The 23,644-nt window shown below is 35.4% G+C and overlaps 1 protein-coding gene across 11 annotated transcripts in view; it reads right to left on the reverse strand.

Moving 5' to 3' along the window:
* Nucleotides 1-206: 206 nt before the first annotated feature.
* The window catches only part of TFDP1 (transcription factor Dp-1), a 31,406-nt gene continuing 7,968 nt past the window's right edge, over nt 207-23,644 (reverse strand). For 8 of the 11 annotated variants that reach the window (XM_039349148.1, XM_039349153.1, XM_039349152.1 and 5 more), the window contains exons 3-12: nt 21,454-21,520; nt 19,678-19,775; nt 17,468-17,589; nt 16,849-17,014; nt 16,492-16,638; nt 14,857-14,925; nt 14,183-14,334; nt 6,499-6,665; nt 2,793-2,874; nt 207-1,471 (exon numbers count right to left, since the gene is read on the reverse strand). In XM_039349148.1, coding sequence (XP_039205082.1) covers nt 1,321-1,471; nt 2,793-2,874; nt 6,499-6,665; nt 14,183-14,334; nt 14,857-14,925; nt 16,492-16,638; nt 16,849-17,014; nt 17,468-17,589; nt 19,678-19,775; nt 21,454-21,520 — 1,221 coding nt within the window. In that variant the 3' untranslated portion in view covers nt 207-1,320. The remainder of the gene's footprint in view (nt 1,472-2,792; nt 2,875-6,498; nt 6,666-14,182; nt 14,335-14,856; nt 14,926-16,491; nt 16,639-16,848; nt 17,015-17,467; nt 17,590-19,677; nt 19,776-21,453; nt 21,521-23,644) is intronic. The other 3 variants (XM_039349150.1, XM_039349156.1, XM_039349157.1) reach the window with 2 other exon arrangements.

The following is a 23,644-nucleotide window of genomic DNA, read 5'->3' on the forward strand; positions in this document are numbered from 1 at the left end:
CACTTACATATTTGAGGAGTGAATGCAGTCTCCCAAGAACTTAGCAATCATCAGTGCATGCTGTTGTCTCTCATCATATAGATATAGATATATCTCCCTACTTACCCTTTAAAAGAGCTCTGAGACTCTTCCATACTGAAGAACCAGATGATAAGTCAAACACAACAAAGCAGAAGGTGAAAATAATCTTGATTAGAGAAACAAAATATTTGTTAAAAATGCCCACGCGTGTTTTATTAATAAAAACTAATAGTGCCACAATTAAACAAGTAAAACAAACTGCTTATATGCCATAAAATATTACAGAAAATTTATTTGTGTTTCAGTAAAAAGACTTCTGTCTTAAAACAGGCAGCTGACAGTATTTGTGCAGTTAAATCTGTGTGAATAAATTTAAAAAGACTACTACCTGTTCTGTTTTTTTTTATAAAAAATGAAGTATTAAAAGTGATTGACAAGTTTTGAGTTAAACATAAAACATTCTCTATATTTAATTTCAACTTTATAATAGATTACTGGAAGATGTTTATGAAACAAATATAAACCATTTGTTTCAGTACATGTCTTTTATACCATAGACTTCTAAGTATGTAAACAACTATGTAACAAATTGTTTTCAAAATCTGCCTGTAAGAAATCAGGCAAATTTTTATCATAAGCAAAACTCATTCTAAACTTTCAAGACATTTACACAGCTATACCAGCCTGGCAGTAAACATTTGCCCCCAAATCATAACTCATATTTCTAACTTCAGCAAACATAGTATATAGAATTTGATGGGCTTACAATGATCAGTATAATTTTAAAAAGGGAAATAAATTCATACAATTTCTGCAAACTAACATTTAAAAGATCATTTTTTGTTTGATTCTTTGGACATGGCATGATCAGCAAAATATAGTATTACATTTAATTACTATGCATCAATACGATGTCACCTAAATTCAATCTCAATAAAATGCCATTCATATATGCATTTTGACAGGTGGACAGATTTTATTTTCCATTAAATGTGGCTACATTTCAAACTTTATGACAACATTTAGGGGCAAAATGCATTTTCCTTCAAGTTAAAAATCCTAAGCAAAAGTAAATAAAAGTTCTGCATTAACACACTGGTATTAACACACACATCCTCATCACATGTAAAAAAATCTACATAAAAAACAAACAATCTTTACTTTATTGGAGGTGCAATTTTCTAAATTCAGACTCTTACCAGTATCTCCTTGATGGGACAATTTTGACAATCTCTTCCTAGAATTTATTCCTGCCGCTTGCTGAATTTTAAAAATAAAAAAGTCTACAGGCAAAAAGTATCAGTCATCATCATCATTCTCATTAAAGTCATCATCATCGTCATCGTCATCATCCCCAACATAAGACACTGGTGTCTCTACTCTGGAGCCGCTGTATTGAGATCCATTGGAACTTGTAGCCAACATTCCATCTCCTCCGTTTGAGTAGTCACTGCAAAATGAGCGAACTGCATTAATCTTTTAATTTCACCTTCCCAATTAATATGTTTAGCCAGGAGTGGGTAACTGCAGACTCCTAAGGCCAAATATTAAACTGTGGCAACTACTATAAACTATTTTATATAAATTATGAATTAATGAATTACTTATTATTAAATGAATTACAAATTAGTGGAATTCAATGTGGATAAAAGTAAGGTTTTTACACTAGGATCTTGGCGTCTTAGTGGACAATCACTTAAATATGAGTCAGCAGTGTGTGGCGGCAGCCAAAAAAGCCAATGCAAGCCTGGGCTGCATTAACAGAGGAATCAAGATCGTGGGAAGTATTAGTATCGCTTTACAAAGCCTTGGTACGGCCACACTTGGAATACTGCATCCAGTTTTGAAGAACATTTGCAGGAATTGGGTATGACTAGTCTAATGAAAAGAAGGACTAGGGGAGATATGATAGTAGAGCTCCAGTACTTGAGGGGAACAAACTAAAGCACCAGAAGGCAAGACAAGAACCAATGGATGGAAACTAATCAAGAAGAGAAGCAACCTAGAACTAAGGAGAAATTTTCTAATGGTGAGAACAATCAACCAATGGAATGCCTTGCCTTCAGAAGTTGTGGGTGCCCCATCACTGGATGTTTTAGAGAAGAGACTGGACAGCCATTTGTCTGTAATGGTATAGACTGTCCTGCTCATGCAGTGAGTTGGACCAGATGACCTCCAAGGTCCCAACTCTTATTCTAAGTTCTATGTTCTAATTACAATTACCAAGGTACCTTGACACCTATACTGAAAGTATTTAGTGCAAAAATAGTCCCAGTGCTGACCTTTGGCATGGAACTGTGGGGCTCTATAAAACCTACTTCACTTGAGCAAGTTCAGACCCATTTTTTAAGAAGCATATGGGGAATTGTTTTTGTTTACTGGCAGAGGATCCATTCAATGGACCCTGATAAAACTAGCCTAGCTTCATTTTATATACATGTTTTAAGTTCTTTAATATTTTTCCTGTATGAAGCTTTAAGACAGAAGTAGGTAGTCTGGCCCTCATCTGGTTCCCAGCTCCTTTGAAGCTTACAAATTCTGTGGCAAAATGGTCAATTTTGGCAACTAAAAAGGAAAATTTCTTAAGATGTCTTTTGATAAGCTGGTATATTAAAATGTTTTTGAGATATCTATTTAGATCACTTTTTAATTAAATAAAAAGTCAGTATAACAATTAACAATTAAAAATGAAATAATATAGTTTTACTATTTAGCAGATGATACTGGATCTATGAACTAGTTTTTAAACATAAAACTCAATCTTATCCAACCTGTTAGAAAATCTTGTCCCATTTGAAGCTGAACCTGATGAGGATGAGACATACACATTGCTGATTGATCCCTGAGCCATTTCTGTAAGACAAAATAACATCAAGAATTAGACAGCAGTCACATATAGCATATGAATCTGCAATTCAATAAAACTTTCAGTGAATATAATTTACATATATAGCATTTCAAACTTTCATATTTAGTGTCCCATCAACTGCTCTATTAGTAAACTTGGGTTCTAGCTTGATAGAACCAAATAGTCTTTCTGAGGACTACGTTTATAATAGACAACCCATGAACCACTGGGTTATTATTTCAGAGATATATTCTTACCCAAAGAAAGAAACAGAATGATCAGAGGTAAGTAAAGATGCAGTTGGAGCAGAAGCAATTTCCAACTGGCTTCCCCATTGACTTTTCTTTTAGAAAGTTGACAGGGAGCATTAGAAATGATAATGTGGCAGCACTGATACAGCCCCAGATTTACTGAATTTTAACCCCAGGGTGTAATTGTTCATGTGATGTTTTATCTATCTACTTTTAAGAATTAAGGTCCAGATGATTTTCACTAAGTCCTAATACACAGAACTATAGAACTCAAAGAGGATATACTTTCTTTTTCATGTGACAGTAAATATTTCTATTATAATCTATGAGAATTTTTAAGGAAATAAACATGCAATGGCTTAAAGCTTAACAAAAATATCAATTCCTTTAGTAGCTGAAAGGCAAAAGAAAATTGTGAGGTTGAGAAGTGGCTGATAAGGCCTGGAGGTTCTTTATGAGAAGCTTGGTGCTATGCAAGAAGTGGTAAGAGGGAAGGAAACTAGGGTGAAATCAGGATAGTTTTAAGCAGCTTTTTATAAGCCAAAAGGTGAAAAGGCCCAGAGGGAACTCAGTGGGTACAGACTAAAAGAAAAAGACCAAGAGCAGATATTTTCATCAGGCAGTGGCAGTGATGCAAAAGTGGAAAGCTACTGCTTGTCTAGGTACCGGAAGTCCCACATGATGAATCTTTGGCTTACAAACAATCTCTAGGTATGAATTGGATGCCTGTTTTACTCAAAATGGCAGACAGCCAACTGGTAACAACATCCAACTCAAAAAGAGAGAGGCAGGCATGCACTGGCAAGGGGACCCCCAGTGCTACAGACAGGGAGATCTGGTGGCATCTCTCTCTTGTCCATGTGGCTATGGTGGGGAAGGTGGGAAGAACCCAGCAATGTTTCTCTCACATACATGGTTGCCAAAGAGTACTGCAGGCTATTGCTACTACTCCACCACTGCATCTCTGAGGCTCCCCTCCCCCGGTTCACTTTTATATCCTCCCTGCTTCCATGTGTGCTAACCCCCACCCCCAATCCAAAGTCCATGTGCACACTGGTCTGTTTTCAGTGGTTCGTAGTAAGACAAGGTTGATTAAGTATCTTTTCTGGTTTACATACAAATAAGGTTTAAGGACAGACTGGAAAACAAAACATGTTCTTAATCTCAATTAGGGACTTGCTGTACTTTTTGCCTTATCCCCTTTTTGCAACTTTGTAAAAAGTTAGTTATCAGAACACAAAGAAAGGAGTTAGATGAATTCTGGGGGAAAAAAAATGTTTCCTGTTTTGTGGCCACTCTTTCAAAGCAATATCTGAAGTTTCTCAAACAAGCCCTTCTTTTACCTTAACAGGTGTAAGTCCCACTCTTTTAGCCTAAAGAACTGAGAAGAGTTGTGCCATACATCTCACCTGGATTACTTCTGTGTATATCAGTGTATGTGTATCACTGGTTGTGAAATACTACTCTAAAAAATAGACCATGGTATTGTGACCACAGGAAATGCCTCGGCCTATACAACCTGCTAAGCTAAAACAAAACAAACCAATTTTGTTTTGTTTTTTGCACAATATGTGAACCTCATAATAATTTACACTATTGGTTTTAAGAATTATACTATTTGGCAATCAATTGGGCATGCATGGTGGAAATACAAAAGACTGGCTAATAAAGTGCCACTTTGGCTATCATCCCATGAAACACTACATAGAAAAGAGATGTTATTGGAATGTTAATGGATGACATATTAGGATTTAATGATATATGAAGAAGAGGGACTTAAGATAAAAACAAGAGAACAACTAGTAAGTGAAGGATTTGTTTTTGACTGTTATAATTATTATAGAATTTTTGAAAAATTTAAACTTGATAAAAAAAGGTTTGTTTTTGCAGGAGTTAAATCTGAATTGGGTACCAACTCATGTTCTGGAGATGATCACCTGATCGCTAACGTACCATATGTAAAATGTTACTTAAGATGAATCTGGAAGATGAATATTTCCAAGATTGTATGGTAAAACGGGTGAAAAATTTTGGGTATAACACAACACTATATAAGTGGGAGAATGGACTAATGGATTAAACTTTATTTTGAATTACAGTCTGAAAGAAAACTTTTATAATATGATGTATCATTGGTATTTGACCCCAGACAGACTAGCAAAAATGTATAGAGGAATTTCTAACATGTGTTGGAAATGTAATAAAAATCCAGATACGTTTGATCATATGTGGTGGTCTTATACATATTAAATCATACTCGATAAACATAATAATGATAATGCAGAAAATATTTAAGATACAAATACTAATGAAACCTGAAACTTTTGTTTTAGGTATTATGAGTAAACCAATTGAAAAACAGTTTGGGATGCTATTTCTTTACAAAGTGACTGCTGCAAGGATTGTACTTGCTAAGCATTGGAAAGGAAAAGAGTTGCTGATTGTTGAAGAGTGGATTTTAAAAGTGTGAATTAGCAGAGATGGCAAAATTAACTGCCGGTTAGAGACAATGGACTAGAAAACATAATAAAGGACTGAAAGTTGTTTGTGGACTTTCTACCTGTTAAATACAATAATAGATAGTTAACAGAGGGGTTTGAAGATTAGCGTAATGTTTGGGCTAACCTGTTGACTTATTTTTTCTTTTCTTTTTTTCACATATGCTATAATTAGATGTTGGGCTAATTTTATTATTAGACAGACTTCCTCATCTGGAATATTTGTGTATTTAATATAGTATTTTTGTTAAGGAAGGATGGAAAAGCTTATAACTATTTGTAGACCTGCTATGTAAGGGGAGGATAACTTATACATTTTTTAAAATTTATTTTTCAGCATCCAGCCAAGGTGGATTTTTTTATGTTCAATGTTAGATTTATTTGAGATTTGGGTTTTTTTTTCTCTACCCAGGAATTTTTTTCTGCTCACTGTTAAATGTTGAATGTTCATTTTTCTGTTTTGTATTTTATCCTTGTTGATGAAAGAGATTATTAAAAATAATAATTTACATTATTTAAGTACAGTAAGCACTAGATGAAAAGGTGTTATACTAATGCAAATCAAATGTATTATGTTGCAATATCTTTTAAGGTTTTCTGAACTAAACATTACCTTTATGTTACAGAATTATTATGGCTAGCAAAGCAGAAGATAAAATTTGTATTTTATATCCTGTAGCTGTCAAAGTTATAATCTCAACTATTAAAATGACCCATCATCTCAACTATTAACTGAAGGTATTTTGCTAACAGCAAATCAGATAATGTTTATATTAAATTGCACTGTTTATCACAGTTGTGTTAAGTTCTAATAGCAGTTTATTTTGTTCTTAAGTTTTATTTCAAATGTTAAAAAATAAATTATTTCATTTAACTTTACCCGTCACGTATGGTTCAAGAGCTTTAGGAACCAAGCTCCTTGCATTTTTTAGATCTTCTGCTGAGCAACTTCCAGATTCCAGTCCAAATGCCATTCCCATGCGCTTCAATACTTCAATATCATCATGTATTTCAAATGCGTTATCAAAATTAAATAGATATTCAAACCTAAAAAGAATGAATAGATGTTGGTCAATATATTATATACAAGTATCAGTATTTTTCTTCTAAAGTACTTCTTCCATTAAAACATAAAATTTGGAAATAAAGCATGCGTAGTGTTATTCTGCTTAAATGTTTTTATTTTAGAAAATTTTTGGTTTTTATGGTCTTTTACCACCTTTTAGCCCAATATAAACTTATACTGATCATACCTATAGCACAGTGCTTCAAAAGCAACTATAGTTTACAGAACAGTGTAATTTTCTACTGAGAAACTGAATGATGTATGTGAAAGTTGAAGAAAGAGACAGAGGGGCTAATTCTGGTTGCACAAGACCAACCCTTAAGAACAAATGCATACAAGCCAGAACTGAGAAGACAGCAACAGATAGCAAGTGCCACCTCTGCAAAGAAGCTGAAGAAACAGTGGATAATCTGATTAGCTGTTGCAAAAAGATGGCACAGACTGAAAGAAAGACAAAAAAATCTCAATGGTGGACATAGTAGTTCCTGGAGACAGCAGAATAGAAGAAGAAGAACCGGAGAAGATAACAAAATTCAAAGAGCTGCAAATAGAAACAAAATGATTGTGGCAAAAGCAAGCAAAGGTAGTACCAATAGTAATACTGTATTTTCCCGAAAATAAGACCAGATCTTACAATTTGGGGGGGGGGAGAACCAAAAGACCCATTAGGGTTTATTTTCGGGGGATGTCTTACATACAGCAACTTTCCATGGGTTTGGAACTGACTCAAAAGATCACCAAAGGTGAAATTAGAGGTCTCTTTAAAATTTTAACGTTCTAGTGAGTATCACATTAAAATATTAAAGACTGAAGAGTATCATCCTTGCTGTGAAACAGTGCAGTGTAACATTTGAATTGTCATAGAGGTTTTTTTGGTTGTGTCAGTACCAAAATGAAGGGTGCCTGTTGTAATTTTTGTTTAGTGAATTTACTCACCGCCTAGAGTTGTTTCATTGCAAGAGGGGTAGCAAATAAATTTGGATGGATGGATGGACAGAGAGGAACAATCACACGCAATGGCTCTACATCAGGTTGGAGGGGGACATTTCGAGTGGATATACTATGGGACTATGTTCCAGACCATGTGCTATTCATATTTAAATATAAAGACTGAGGAGGATCTTCACAAGATGGGACAGTGGGCAGAAATCAGCAAGAGGAGTTTCAACAGGAACAGATGCAAAATGTCCCATATGGTTAGGAAAAATTGAAGGTGTCAGTATAATATAAGAGAACCATACTATGCAAAATACATGTGAAAAAGAGTTGAATGTTTTGGTGAATCTCTACATGAACATGAGTCTAGTGTGAAGCTACTGCAAAAAGTATATTAAAAAAACAACAAATCTTAGGCTGCATCAGGTATCTCAGGGTGGGGAAGGCCATGGAGAGACTAGTGATGGAACAGGCCCCCAAAGCCTCACTGGACTCATCTTGAAAAGATCCGTCTCCTCTCTGCTGCAGTTGCTGCTGCAGCCTAGATCTGAGGATGGGAGACACTTCTGCGCACCTCTGAGGCTGGATCCGGGCATCTGAGGCCTTTTCCAGGCTGCTGCCGCCCGGATCCGAGGCTGGGGGATGCTTCCGTGGCCATCCAGAGGTCCGATCCGGGCACCGGTCTTTTCTAGGCCGCTGGAAAAGGCCTCCAATGCCCAGCCTCAGGCCTCCAGAGGGCCATGGGACCATCCCCAGCCTCAGGCAGCAGCCTGGAAAAGACTTCCAGCCTCCAGAGGCATGCAAAGTACCCCCCAGCTTTGGTTCCGTTCTGTTAGAGAACAGAGGCCTAAAGTACCATGAGATCACGCGAGATCAGTAGCGTGAGATCTTTTTCCACTGATCTTGCTTGATCCATTCTCTGCGAAGGTACCGAAGGCCTGGAGCAGCCAAGAAAGCAAAGGATTTCAAGTTTCACAGTGTATTGAAGGCCTAGTGCCTAGAGCAGGGGTGGGGAAGGAAGGAATAACCAGAGTGAATGTTGCAGAGCCACTGGGGTCGCTCGTAAGGGTAAACGACTGCCATGGTGCGGCAACATTCATAATTTCGGGATTTGCTCGTACGCACTAGGGGGCATTTATCGTGTAACTTCGAATATTCACTAAGGGAATGCTCATAACTCGGGGACTACCTACATAAGGGAGATTTTAGCCAGGTATCAGTGAAAAATTCTTAACAGAAAAAGCTGTCCAATAACAAAGGACCTGCCTTGGAAGGTGGCAGATGCTCCTTCCCTGGAAATGTTTCAGCACAGGTTAAATGGCCATCTGTTCCAAATGCTATAGTAATGGGCACTGGCAAAGGATTGCACTAGATCAGTGATGGCAAACCTTTTAGAGACTGAGTGCCCAAAAACTGGCCCTGCCCCTGGCTACACCCCCTGCCCTGCCCCCGCCCCGCCTCCCATCCCCTGCCCGCCTGCAGGGCCATTCACTGCCTCCAGGGCCCGCTGCAAATCCCCCAGGCAGCCCAGCAGTGCTAAGGCAGTCAACCCTCTGCCCGCGCCCTGCAGCATCAACTGTGCATGATGGGGTGTGAGGGCAGAGTCTTGTCTATGGCTGCCTGGCTGCCATGTCCTTGGCTGTGCTCTGCTCCGTGTGGGCCATGCTCAGGCCGACTCCCCTTCAGGGGGGCTGCTGGAGAGGAGGGGATTGCGGGGGGAGGCGAGGCTGGGGCAACGGCACGTGTGCCCACAGAGAGGGCTCCGAGTGTCGCCTCTGGCACCTGTGCCATAGGTTTGCCACCACTGCACTGGATGATCTCCCATATCCCTTATATAAGCCTTGCGTTCTGTTTCCACCTTAGACAAGGCAAAGAATAAAAGTATTTATAACTGCTGATAAGATCGGAAGCCACTTCTTTATTTTTTTAAATTTTCTATTTCTATTTCATTTTTCACTTTTCTACACCTTTTCTCTATTTCTAGCATCTTTAACTTAAAATTTGTACTATTTTTATTCTGTTAAAAAGTGTTATGAAAAATCCCCTTATATTGTATTTTAATGAATGCAGTAATTTCTCTTATTCTGGTTGAGGGCAAGAAACAAAAAAGGCTTTTTTATCAGCTTTTTTTTCCCATACTGAAATGCCAGAACTATCTTTAAGTTAAAAAAAAAAAAACTCCTAGCACTACATCAATTTTATCTTTATGTAGCTTATCGAAAGACTAAATAGCAATTATCTTAATTGCTGGTACAATTTATTTCCATAATTCTGAAAGGGCAACAGTAGATAAAGATGGAAAAAAATCAGACTTATGAGAAATAGGTCATAAGAGTTCTTTCCAATCCCTTCCCTCTCCAATAATACTGTGCACAAATACGTCTTTTCTGCATGGCAGAATTTATCTTTATTCTTTTCCAATGCTGAAGAATATATAAAGTTCTGCTAAGCTTAGCTGCTAGTCATGTTCAGTGATGATCCTTTGTTTATACAGTGATTACAAGCCATGGCTTGGGACAGATTGCAAATGGTGCGATATCTTACTGGATGCACCAATCTGAAATTATTATGGTGAGCAGGCAAAGCCAATATATTGTCTGTCAGTGGACACCTCTGCTGAAGTAAAAGAGGTTTGAAAACTATAAGAGTTCTGAACCCTGTAAGAAGCTAAGTATATCTGTGCCAAATTGAAAACAGGGCCTGCAGTAAGATTGAGAAAGAATATCCCTGATAATAGGAAAATGATAAAAATGTCATGAATACCATTGGTATCCACTGAAATAAATAAATATACATCAGTTAACTATTAAGGCAAATCAACATCCTTTAAAAGAAAAGGAAAAATTCTAGTTTAGGAAATCATATAAAAGTGTATCACCAATAACTAAGCATTCAATTCTTTAGAAGAATTGGATAAAGGTTCCCATCGTTTTCATTACTGTGAATTATTTAGAATAAAAGCCTGACTTAGCTCAGATGTGGAATTCTATATGCAGCCCTGGCTTACTAACTACTTTATTTAGTAACCAAAGTTATGATGATGTTAAAAAAAAAGCTTTGCAATCAATCTACACATTTGCGACTGTCACAGCAACCCATGATCATGTGATTACTATTTGCATGTTTTCCAACCTGCTGGCTACAAAAGTTATTCTTAAGACTTGGATACATTATCTTCTTTTTGTATTGCTTAATAATGGTGAACAAGTCTTAACATTTCTGTGCAACATTCTTTTGTGTATATGAAGAATATTTTGTTCCCCCTCAGTCCTCTCAAGCTGAACATTCCCTGTTCTTTCAGCCTTTCTTTTTCGACTCAGTTTCTATTTGCTGAAAGTTTTCTATGCTATTTTCTGAACCTGTTACAATAGGTAGGTTTAGGATGGAAAACATGACATGTACAGTTCCTTGCTGACTTCAAAAACAATGGGCAATACACATACAACAATGTGTAGAAGCATGGTAAGATTGTAGAATACCGTACTAAGATGTATGGTATACATGTACATTTTCTTTAGCACATGATCCAATGCATTACCTGCCTTTTTACTAAACTATTTATTGCCCTGAAATTCTTTAACTTGGGTCTTAGACATTGCAAAAGGTCTGCACAATGTAGTCATACATACTGCTGAAGGGCAATAATTTCTACAATGGTTTCTATTGCACTCTCCTGAATCTTGCCTTGTGTTAATCTGCTACTTAGTAATCCAAAGTATTAAATACTGAAAATTTTGGTAATGCTATGAATATCGTGTTTACCCAAAGAAAATGTTATTTCATTAGGTAAGCTTGGTAAACTACTCTGAGAAAACACACTACAGAAAAAAAAACCCTTCTTACCTATTCATCAAGCTTCTTCTCAATATTTGCTATTAATACTATGCTTTATAGGAGTAAAATTGGTTCAGGAAAACATCTGAAAATTATTCAAATGAGGTAGAAACTGAACATGAATTCTTATCTAGCTGGGAATGACTATCCAACTGCAAGACCAGCATCATTAGATAGTATCTTTCAATATGTTAATGACAGAGGATCTGCTGTGGATTGACATTTGCTCACTGTAAGTTGTGGCTTCTAGATGCAATAATAATCACAAACCTTGCTGCTGAGAGAACAGCAGTCTCATGGGTCAAGAAATGGCTGACCAGCCTCAGGACAATGTTGAGGCATAAGAGGATTTTTGGAGACAAGGCTCATGACTGAACCCAGAAAGTCTATTTCCTGCTAGATCCAATATATTCAAAGAGTAAAGCTCATTATGACAATGGGAAAAACAAAACACTGTATTGTTCAAGAGTTGTACCTGAAAATTAGAAACAGAATGGACACTAGACTAGATCTGCTATGAGTTACAGAAAAATAGATAGACAGGTTCAAAATTGAGAATGACAGTTGCTTGGCAATTGGTTCTGAATTTGTTTTCCAGAGACTGAGTCTGTAATCTGGTCACTCCCAAATAGTGTTTTAATAAAAGTAGCACAGGAAATGGTAGGAGACAAAGTAAAGAAAGAATGGAAATGGTGATGACATCAATATTAATGGTGCTACTATCAGTAAAACAAAGCTTAAAAGAGTTTAATCTTTAATAAATCCTAAAGAGTTTAATAATGAAAAAGCAGTCAGTTTATACCTTTTTTTCTTTTATGGTGCTGATATTGATGGTTGTTCTGGTGCCAGTGCTCCAGGATCAGAAGCAGTTTGTGTTTACAAGGTCAACAAATCAAATAATGCCTTCAGTTGCATAGGCAATGCAGCTTTACATTAAACTCTAAGCTGCAAATGTGCAAAGCTACAAATATGCAGCGACTGGAACATCTATAAAGCACACCTGAAGCATATCAAACAGGTCACCTAATGTTGTTTGCTAGGGAGTGGAGGCAGTGAAGGCATGTTTTTATTACATGCCTGTGGCTCAAGCAGATCAGGTTTCAGAGAAGTTTCATTATACTATGGTTAGACTATAGGTTGGAAACATCGAACAGAGAACCAAAGATCCATTGTTAAAACTGACAAACGAGAAACTGAGTATTGGGTGGGATTATTATCATATTATGGTTCAAGATGACTCTGAGTGGCTCTTTTCATCTGTAGCAGGTCTCACGAAACATATGTAGCTTAGCCAAAAATCCAAAACTTCATACAGGTTAACAACTGCCCTATTTAGTGACTGTTCAAAGTTACAGCGCTGCTGAAAAAATAACTTTACAACCAGTCCTTGCTTTTACAACCATTGCAGTGTCCATATGATCAACATTCAGGTATTTTGCAACCAGCAGGTGTTTATTGTTGTTGCACAATCCAGCCAACCTATGATTTCTATTGGTATGCTTCATCTAGCCCAATCACAGAGTCAATGGAGAAACTGGCAATAAAATCCCAAGTCATGGTCACATGATGTCTTGCTGAACAACTTGCAGTGACTTAACAACTAAATGAAAAGTGACCTCAAAGTCAGTCATGGTCACATGTTTTGCTTAGCAACACAGATGCTGGCCTCAACTGTGGTCACTAAGTGAAGCTATGGAGAATAAATGATGCCCTGTAATAGCCCTTCAAAGTATTGGAAGACTGCTATCATGTCTTCTCAAGTCTTCTCTTTGTTAAGCTAAAAATACCTAGTTCCCTTCGTCATTCATCATATAATTTAGCCTCCAAACTCATTTGTTTTTTTGTTGCACTTCTCTATACTCTTTCTAGAGCCTCAGCATTTTTTTTTTTTTTTTTGTCTCATGGTGACTACAACTGAACACAGTATTCCAAATGTGGCCCATTAGAGAGATACTATCACTTCTTGGAACCTTGATGCTATCTCTCTGTTGATGTAGCCTAGGATAGTGTTCCTTTTTGGCAACTGTAGCACACTGCTGACTCATACTTATGTTGTAGTCTACTATGACAGCTAGATCCCTCTCACAGTTACTACTGTTGAGCCAAATACCATCTATTCTATATCTGTGCATTTGGCTTTTCCTGGCTAAGTGCGCTTACTAGTTTTGTGCTTGACAACTTTCACACAACTTTGTCCTGATTTCTAGTTCATCCAACTACATTATAGTACATTACAGTAGCAGGTCCCATGTCAATCATAAAGACTAAGAATGAAAGTGGTTCCTCAGGCAAGAAATAATTCCAGTACAGTTAGAAGGCAGACATGGTCCACCAATGAAGAAACTTAGTATTCAAATATTTTATTTTCAATATTGAGTTCAACTATTCACCATATAAACACAAGCTACCTCCCATCAACACAGCTAAATTTAAACACTTGAAGTCTAATGGGAACAAATTAACAGTAAAGTCTTTACTAATGACTTTTTGTATCCAGATACCAGTCCCCATATATAAATTTGAAAATTCATACAAAGATTATGATTGGCATGGAAAATCCTGCAACTAACAATAATATAAACATTTATTATCCTGCAACTAACAATAATATTATCCTGCAACTAACAATAATATAAGCATTTATAACCTTCAATCACTCTATTCAACAATCTACATACTATATCTACAAAACCAAAAGAAATAATTTTTCTGGGTAGTAGTAACTTACTTGTCATTAGAAATACTGCAATCAATTACAGTTTTCTTGCTGGTGTTCACTATGATAAATGGCAAGTGAATGACAGAATTAGAAGTTGGTGGTCTATTTGCTTGCTGCTCTGCATGACGATTTCGCTGAACAAGATTTTTGAAGGCAATTTGCTGTTAAAGGATTTAAGCACACAAAGTTTGCTTTTTTAAGATTTGGGAAACAATTTGCATTATTTATCTCAATAGCTTTAGCTAATTGACTTGGTGATCTCAGAAGTTAGGGAGGTCTGGTCCTGGACAGTATTAGATGGGAGACCATCTGAACATTTCAGACTTGTTGACTGGACAGGGGAGTTGAAAAAAGGAATCCTGAAAGACACCAATGGCGAACCATTTCTGCAATAATGCCAAGAAAATTGCTCAAATTTAAGTTATCCCAGAGCTGAACTCAACTCAAGGGCATTTTTATTTTTATTATAGTCACTTGTATGCTACTCATTCATCATATTCTGTTTTTTTAAATCTAAAGCATGTAAATTTGAGAACTGTTAAAACAATGATAGACTGACATTAATTAAATTAAAACAGAATTAAAGAAGAAGAAAAAACCTGAATTCAAATGCCTATTTTCAAGGTTGCTTCTAACATTGGATTAGCAGGAAGAAAATGTATGCTACTGCTCTATGATGATACCTGAAGAATTAATTCTTGTAGTTGTGACTGTTTTTGCTTTATTCTTTCAAGTCTTCTCTGCCTCTCCACCTTAACAAAAAGAAAAAAAACTGTAATAACATGTTGAATGAATCAAATATGTATACTCCTAGTATACTCCTAGATGTATACTCATTTGTTGTTGTTATTAATTGCGAAGTCGTGTCCGACCTATCGCGACCCCATGGACAACATTCCTCCAGGTCTTCCTGTCCTCTACCATCTTCTGGAGTCCATTTAAGTTCACACCTACTGCTTCAGTGACTCCATCCAGCCATCTCATTCTCTGTCCTCCCCTTCTTCTATTGCCCTCAATCTTTCCCAGCATTAGGCCCTTTTCCATTGACTCCTTCCTTCTCATTAGGTGGCCAAAGTATTTGAGTTTCAACTTCAGGATCTGGCCTTCTAAAGAGCAGTCAGGGTTGATCTCTTCTAGGACTGACCGGTTTGTGTATACTCATACTAGGAGCTATTTTAAAGGTTTTACTAGGAGCTATTTTAAAGGTTTTACTCACCAATGAGCAACTAAAGCAGCATGAAAACAGTTTTGTATATGTAAGAAAAGCTACAATTGTTCTAAAAATAGAATCAGAATACCAAGCAACTCCAAAAGCTCTTTTTCCCCCAAAAGCAGTTTCAAACTAGCTGTGCAGGGAAAAAAAAAAAAAATCCAATATTTTAATTATGCTGAAACAGTTTTGTAAAATATTACCTATTTTACCTAACGTTACCTAAGAGTCAGCAATTTTCTTGGCATGGAACAGTTATTTCAAAAAATAAAGCACAGACAGATAGTCTTCACTTAATGACTCTAATTGGGACCAGAATTTCCATTGCTAAGCAATGTGATCATTAGATGAAACATCACGTAATTGCACTTCTTAGAGACAGAAGTTCTAGCTGTTAGGCCAGGAACATGCCATCGCGGTTCTCCTGCCCTGCTGCGCTCATCTCCATTTCAACTCCCTCCACCTGCCTAACCATCCATCTCTGCACTCTGCGGCCTACTAGTTCATGCCCCACTGACTTCACCATCTTCTTTGTCCTATTGCTGATGAGGCACGACTGGCTGGGACAGCTGCTGGCCCTTTGCAAAGTGTCTGCACGGCCTTGTGAAGGGCCTTGCAAAGCTGCCCGGACCAGGTATGCTTCATCAGCAGTGGGAAGGAGAAGTCAGAAAAGGTCAACCAGTGGAGGTGGGGGTAGGCAGCAGAGTGCAGGGCAGGCAAAAGGGCAGATGCAGGGGAGACCGATGGGTGATGGGGGTCGAAGTGCATACTGTCATCATAAATGTGGGCAGTCATCTGAATTTTGATCATGTGACTCACTCAAATTTTGATCATGTTACTATGAGGTGCTGCAATGGCAGTAGTTTTGGCCACTGTTCACTGAATCACTAAATGGTCACCGAATCATTAAGCAAGGATTACTTGTATCCCAAATTCTGAAACATTTGCACATATAGCACTATATTACTATCAATGAAATCCAAGCAGTATTTAAAACTCATTACATTATATATAATTGAATCAGGCAAAATACCTATTATACAATCATATTGAATGAGAAAATTCCTTAAGAAAATATTACAAATGGCATATTTTCAACAAATTTTACCTCTAAATTCTGGCATTCCTGAGCTGAATTAGTAGGTAGGCCAATCCATTTGATTTCTTTTTTCTCCTTGGAAATAATGTTCATGGCCATAAGAACATTTAAGGCATCATAGACTCGTCGCCTTATATTTTTCTGATCATAAGCCTGCTGTAAACATGATAAATTAAAAGTATCAGAATACTTGCAGTTATACTACTTAGTAACATAAACTAGCAAATTAGATAAACATTTTTATCATCAGTTAGTCCAAATGATGATACCCAAGAGAGAAATAAATGGGTATCATTAAGTAAAAAGGGAGTTTTTATGGGAATATATAATTCATTAAAAATGAATTTAGAATACAAATATATTTACCGATTCATTTGGTGAGATGTGAGCATCTGCAGTACTGAATTCTGCAACTAACTCATCTGCTACCTCATTGTATGAGGTAGTTCCTTTCCTCTGAACCTTCTCACAAACCTTCATAGAGAAGTGTCGTAAACCCTTGCCATTCTTCTCTCCCTTTTTGTTTCGTTTCCTACAAAAATACAATTAGCTTTAGGTACACAGACCTCCCTAATCCATTTATGTACACAAGAGATTTATATAGTTTACTTTTAAAACAGATATCCTGAACTACTTGCTTCATTTAATTTCAGTGTACCTGACTAGTTTATTTACACAACCATGACCAAACATATCTAAACAATAAAAGAAAATGAATTTATTTTATGACTCAAAACATAACATACACTTTCATAGAAAAAAAAACTATATTCTGAACTAAAGAAGTATGTGGTATATCAACATCCTGTACCAAAATATACTAGGGAAAAGAATAACTGCTGCTTGAGAACTTATTATCTAGCAAATGCCAGATTGATTAAAAATTGATGTCAGACTTAAACTGCATATTTTTGAGGCATATATTTTCATATTTCTACAAAACAATAATTCTAGTTCTAATCTAATTTAACAGAACGTTACTTACCCAGCAGACCACGGTGAAGAATCTGCAGTCTGATTCTGTGATACAAAGTGTGTATTGGGAGTATGTGGACTTCCTACTAAAATAGTATTTGGGGCTGATGGTCTCTGTGGTGTACCAATAACCTACAATTAAGAGAAGACCATTAGAAAAATATAATTATTCATTATTGTGATGTTATTAGCTTCCTTAAAAAAGAAACAATTGCAACTTTTTTGTACTGGCCAAATTAAATATGTCTACCTATAGGAACACAATCTTAAAATATGTTTATTGTTCCTCACTTTCAATATATTTATCAATATTGTTAACTAGTTATTACATGATTAAGAGTAATAATAATAAAAATGTCCACAAAGATATTGTCCCCAAGTTTATAAGCTTGGGTCTCTCCTCTGCAATAGAAAATGTTACTTTAAGTATACCTGTATTACCTTAGTACAGGTTTTCAATTAGGGATTCTGAGACACCTAAGATACTACAACAGTGGTGGCGAACCTATGGCATGGGTGCCAGAGGTGGCACTCAGAGCCCTCTCTATGGGCACGCGCACCATCGCCCCAGTCCTTGGCCTTCAGCTGGGTTTTATAAAACCTTTTCACTTTAGGCCTCCACCGCTGTGTGCAAAAAAAAAAAAAAAAGGGTTCACTCAATCAATTTTAACTTCTCATGGGAAAAAAAATCTTGCAAAGTTGGGATTGATTGAACTTTTTAATCCCACCCCGTCTGCCGTTACCACCACAGCCACGCCCAGCCAATGGGCCACACCCAGCCAATGGACTACACCCACACGGCACCCGACAATGCATAAGTGGGTTTTGGGTTGCAGTTTGGGCACTCGGTCTCTAAAAGATTTGCCATCACTGTACTAGAACAACTTGTTAAATCCTTTAACACTAAAAAACCTAAAATTTTGGTATTTATTTTCAATAAATCAGTTTGATATGCAGATGCTGAAAACTGAATGAAATAAAGTATTAGAGATTTCTATATTGCCTAGACAATGGGAGTGTCTTAACTTTCATACCTAGAATGTCAATAGATCTCAAATTATGACATACAACAAAATATTTAAAATGTATTGGGGCCCATTATATTTTATATAGGGAAGGACTGTCAAAACGGCATTTTGTTAGAGATGCGATAAGGACAATGTTTCTTTAAAACATATTATCAAGGCTAAAAGTCCGACATTGCAGCATTGGAAAGATAAGTATACTGTAGGCCTCCATTTACTTAATGGATTGAAGACCTGATTATACTTACTACCTATGAGGAGATTGCCTATAGCCATAGACTTGTATGGATAAGTATAATGAAATATGGGATTCATTTGTACAAAAAAAGCATGTTACTTCTACAGGTGTTTTAGAAATAATATATACTTGCGTAATGTTTGCACTAGTTACATATAGAATTCTAACTGTATACTATAGCAACCAATTATATTTTGTTGTATTTTTTTACTTTGTTAAACCATTAAGTATTTTTACAGTGTGTAATTTTGTGTTTTGTTCCTTTTTGTTATTATTTTAAAGCAATAAAAATACATTTAAATTTTTTTTAAAAAATTCAATGAGAAAGAAGTGATTTATTTCCTACTTTCAGATCCAATCCCTGTTAGGAAAAGAGTAGCCATGTTTTTATTAGCAATTACTGCTATAAAAAAGCTCAAGATGTGTGACTCCTAGAATGAAGTTGAAAGGAATGAAGTTCTTTTATCCTTTTATCTCTTTTGTTTTGTCTTATCTTGTTCTGTTTTGTTTTAGCAAATGTATAGGGTGATTTTATTCCTTTTATTATATTGAGCCTGTTTTTATGTGCTGTCTTTTTAACACTATAGCTACTTTGCTGGTCACTGATGGTTAATAAAAACAATTTCAGATATTACTTTAAATAATTAGTCATATAACATACAATGAAAAAACTAGGATTGTTACTATAATCCTAGTATAAACCGGATAAGGGATTTTATTATACCAACTTGTTAGTCCACAGTAAGTTCAGGCACAAATAAAATAAACCAGAACTAACTGGCAGAGCATTCATTTTGCCTTGATAACGCAAATGCTTTTTCTATAACTTTGGAACAAATATCCTTACGTCCCACATGCCTAATACTTTTCCCATAAGCAGGTGTGTATGTATTCATGTGTATGTGTTAAAAATGATCCTAATATTTGATTAGTAGACTTTTCTGATAGGCCTCTTACCACTTGTTGTGCAATGTTGACATTCGATGGTCCAAACGTTTTCGGCAAAAGCTGTTTTCCAAGTGTTGAGGGATGAACAGCTACTAATGAAACAACACCTAAATGTCCATGCAAAAAATTTAAAAATTGATAATGCATGTAACTTCCTATCTTAACACTGAATATATGTACAATACAGATATAATTGTCTCTAATATTGACCCAGTTTCAGATCTTGTTCCAATATATACTTCCATATATACTTTCAAGTTCAGTAGTTCAATATTTTTGAGCCTTGCAGAGATTTATTTATTGTTTAAAAACCTAAGATATGGAATTCAATGTTATATGAATGGATAATTATATGCCTAACAAGATTTCCCTTTCTTGCCTTGTCTCTGCAACCATTTTAAGTTTTTCAATTATTTTGGAAGTTGGTGAACTCTTTATAGTAGATTCTGAAGACCTAGGAAAAGGGATGATCCGCTATTCCAATTTTGAAAGCTTCTGCCCAAGAAATATGAAATTAAAGTTCATCTCAATAATTTAAGATCAAGCTGATTTAACTATTACTTCACTCTTTGAAATCAGAAAAGTTAACACTTAAACAATCTCTAAATGACCAACACAAATATCCAACTTTGTTTCAAACTTAATATTAAAATTAAATGAGAATGGATGAGAATCTCTATATTTACAATTTAGCAAATTTTCTGTTTTGATAAGACTTCAGTGTCAAAACTTTCCAGTCCTACTAAGAAAGTTTCAATTTTACTGTATTTTCCAATTTGACCCAGAAGTCCGAATTTTGAGCGTCCAATGTATATGCAAAATACTGCCACCTTGTGGTCAAAAATAATGTATCCGATTAAATTCCTAAAAAAAAAAATTCACTCATATAAAACAGTTCCAATTTGAGAACTGAGGAATAGAGAAAGGAGAAGAGAGTAATTTTTAGGCACAATTTGCTTGTCTGGTGTTATTTGTTCACTGCCTAACACAAGGTGCGCATCTCAAATTAACCTGAATTATAATCTGTCACATTCAAAGATAAAGAATATCACAATCTACATCAAATAATATGAGAACATTATATCCTCTATATAATCTACCACTTATTAATCACTAGGAAGTGACATGCTAATATATTACATTTGCATAATTAGCAGTAATTCTCATTTAATTAATTTAACATTTGTGAGTCTATTGTTTAATAACATTTTAAATAAAACATTTGTAAACAGTGATTAAAAACATGTGGGACAAAATAACTTTACTTAATATCCATACCTTTAAGCAAAATAAATTCTTGTAACATATATTTTTTCCTATTAGCACTTACTCAAAATTCAGTTATAAAAGTACATGTCAACATCAACATAAATTTTAACAAATACCAACTCCAATGCAAAGTGACATGTACATATTCAGTTCAGGGAATCAGGGTACCTTTCATGGAAATGCTGAATTTCAGTGGAAAACAATGCAAAATTATTATTATTTATTTCAAACAGTGCATACCTCCCTTGTTCATGAAAATCCCCACCAAATTATTTGAATTAAAATTAAAATCTTATACATTTCTTTGATTTGTCCTTCACTTTTAACTTTCAAATTCTAGATGAACTCAAAGCATTTCTTTCCCCCTTCTAAACTCCACCACTTCAAAATAATTATTCATTAGATTATTGGGAAGTAGTAGAGAAAGAATGGAGAGTGAACGTAGCCCTTGAATTTATCAGAAATTCTCAGACCTATACAATGTCATTTCTTAAACACAAATGATAAAAAAGTTACCTTTTCCTGGGCTAAGATTTTGATCTATAAAAACCTTTAACTCTCCATTAGCTTCAATGAGACCAGCCTATGACAGAAAAAAAACCCATGAAAAATAATGTATAAACAAATTATATTCTGCTATCAACATCTATAGTAGAAAAAACCATTTATGTTGTGACATTTGAATAAATCTTCACTCTTTTAGCTTTAACACATCTTTTTAAAGACAGAAATATCAAGCAATACAATTTCTTCTACAGTAACTTAAAATATTATCCATTTAACACAAGCCATAAAAATAGATATGAAAAACTGTGTTACGTACATTATCTGAACCATTTTGGAAGGAATAAGAAATATGATGTTAATTAGTTCAATAAAATATCTTTCAGCTGTAGAATCAATATCCTAGCTTAACCTTTATTGAAGAAACTAGGAAAGGTAATTACAGAACTGTTCTTATAATCTTTGATAAATGGAAAACGAGTAAGCATTCCCAGAAGATGGGAGGAGAGTAAATGTTATATATTCCTATATTCAAAAAAAGGAAGGACTCTGAAAAATGCAAAATGGTCAGTTTGGTATCTGTACCAAGGCAAACATCTAACATTATGTTTGTGAATACTTGGCTAGGCTTGCTACAAATATGCAAAATATTGGGCAGATCAGTAGTTCTTATGGAACTAATTAAAAAAAATTCCTGCAATCGCCAATGAACAAAGCTCTGATGATACAAAATAGTTGTGTTTGAATTCATTTGGGGCTGGGGTGGAGGCCAGAGCTTAATCTCTCATTGAACTCCATCAAGGATTGTGCAGAACAGTTTAAAAAAATCTGGACTAGCTGGTACTTCTTTTGATAAACTCACAGTTGACTTTAATGAGTATTTGTTAATGGCTCCACTTCAGCTTATAAAGATGGACTGTATAGTCGCAGGGGTAGGCAACCTCGGCTCTTTTATGACTCATGGACTTCGACTCCCAGAATTCCCGAGTCAGCTATGCTGACTCGAGAATTCTGGGAGTTGAAGTCCATGAGTCATAAAAGAGCCGAGGTTGCCTACCCTATAGTGCATCAAGGTCCTGTTCTGAGCTTGAAGTCTGCAAGTGTTATAATGGTAGGGCAGGTGACAGCTAATATTTAAGATTCAAAATATTTAGACAGGTTTGAGCCATGTTCTGAAATTTGTATTATGAAGTTAAGAGAAAGAAATGTATATTTCTTGTACCTGGGAAGGAAAATTAAAAGGCACAAGTTTAGCATGGGGAAGATCTGGCCTGGCAGTAGTATATGGAAAAGGTTTTGAACCAGCAGTATGACACAGCTGCTAAAAAGACTAAAATGCTATTTTGGGATGTGTTAGCAGGAACATAGAATGTAGGCCATAGGAAATTTATTTAAGTTTTCATAAAAAACAAGCAAACAAGCAAGAGAAAAAATTAATTGGTTGAAAAATATATCTATAACTGGACAAAGGAATAAACAAGATTGTGCAACTAGTGCTCAGTGTATCTTTGATTAGAAATTAATCATAATAAAATCAAATTACATTTAAATACATTATACTGTTTTAAGAAAGTTTAAATCTAAAGTTTAAACGCTAAAATTTTCATTATTTGTTGCTTATGAATACAAAAGTGAGGAAAGATTAAGAACACAATAAATAAAATTGGTTTTCTAACTTCCTCTGTACTCCAATTAATGTGCAATATTTACAGAGATTTAATTTTTAATTTTTTGTGCTTATCTCTTACTTTCAATTTTAGTCAATTCTTTTTCCCATTAAAACCATACTATGAATAATTGTATTTCCCTTGCTGCATTGTATATAATATGCAAGGATGTGATTCTTGCTTAAATTTGTTTATACTTCTAATTTGAATATACGTTGTTAATTTTGCCATGTTTGTTATGTTTAAGTTTTCAGTCTGATTTTTGGGGTAACATATCTCTTTTATAATGTTTTCCCAAATCTATCCTTTCCATCATAAATATGTAAGTTGTGATACTTTTTATTAATATGTTTTGTAATTATGCCCAGTAAAAGTTTCTCCTCAAATTTGATTTCTAAAATTCTTTGAATAGTTCTATGAATTTCTTTCCAATATTTGTTAAGTATTTTTCTTCTACCACATATGATAAAAAGTTCCTCCTATCTCATGACATTTCCAACATTTGCTAGTAAGAAAATCATTGCACACTCCACTCT

The sequence above is a fragment of the Crotalus tigris genome, unplaced genomic scaffold, assembly GCF_016545835.1.
Source record: "Crotalus tigris isolate CLP2741 ecotype Arizona unplaced genomic scaffold, ASM1654583v1 scf7180000018227.753833, whole genome shotgun sequence".
Taxonomy (NCBI): domain Eukaryota; kingdom Metazoa; phylum Chordata; class Lepidosauria; order Squamata; family Viperidae; genus Crotalus; species Crotalus tigris.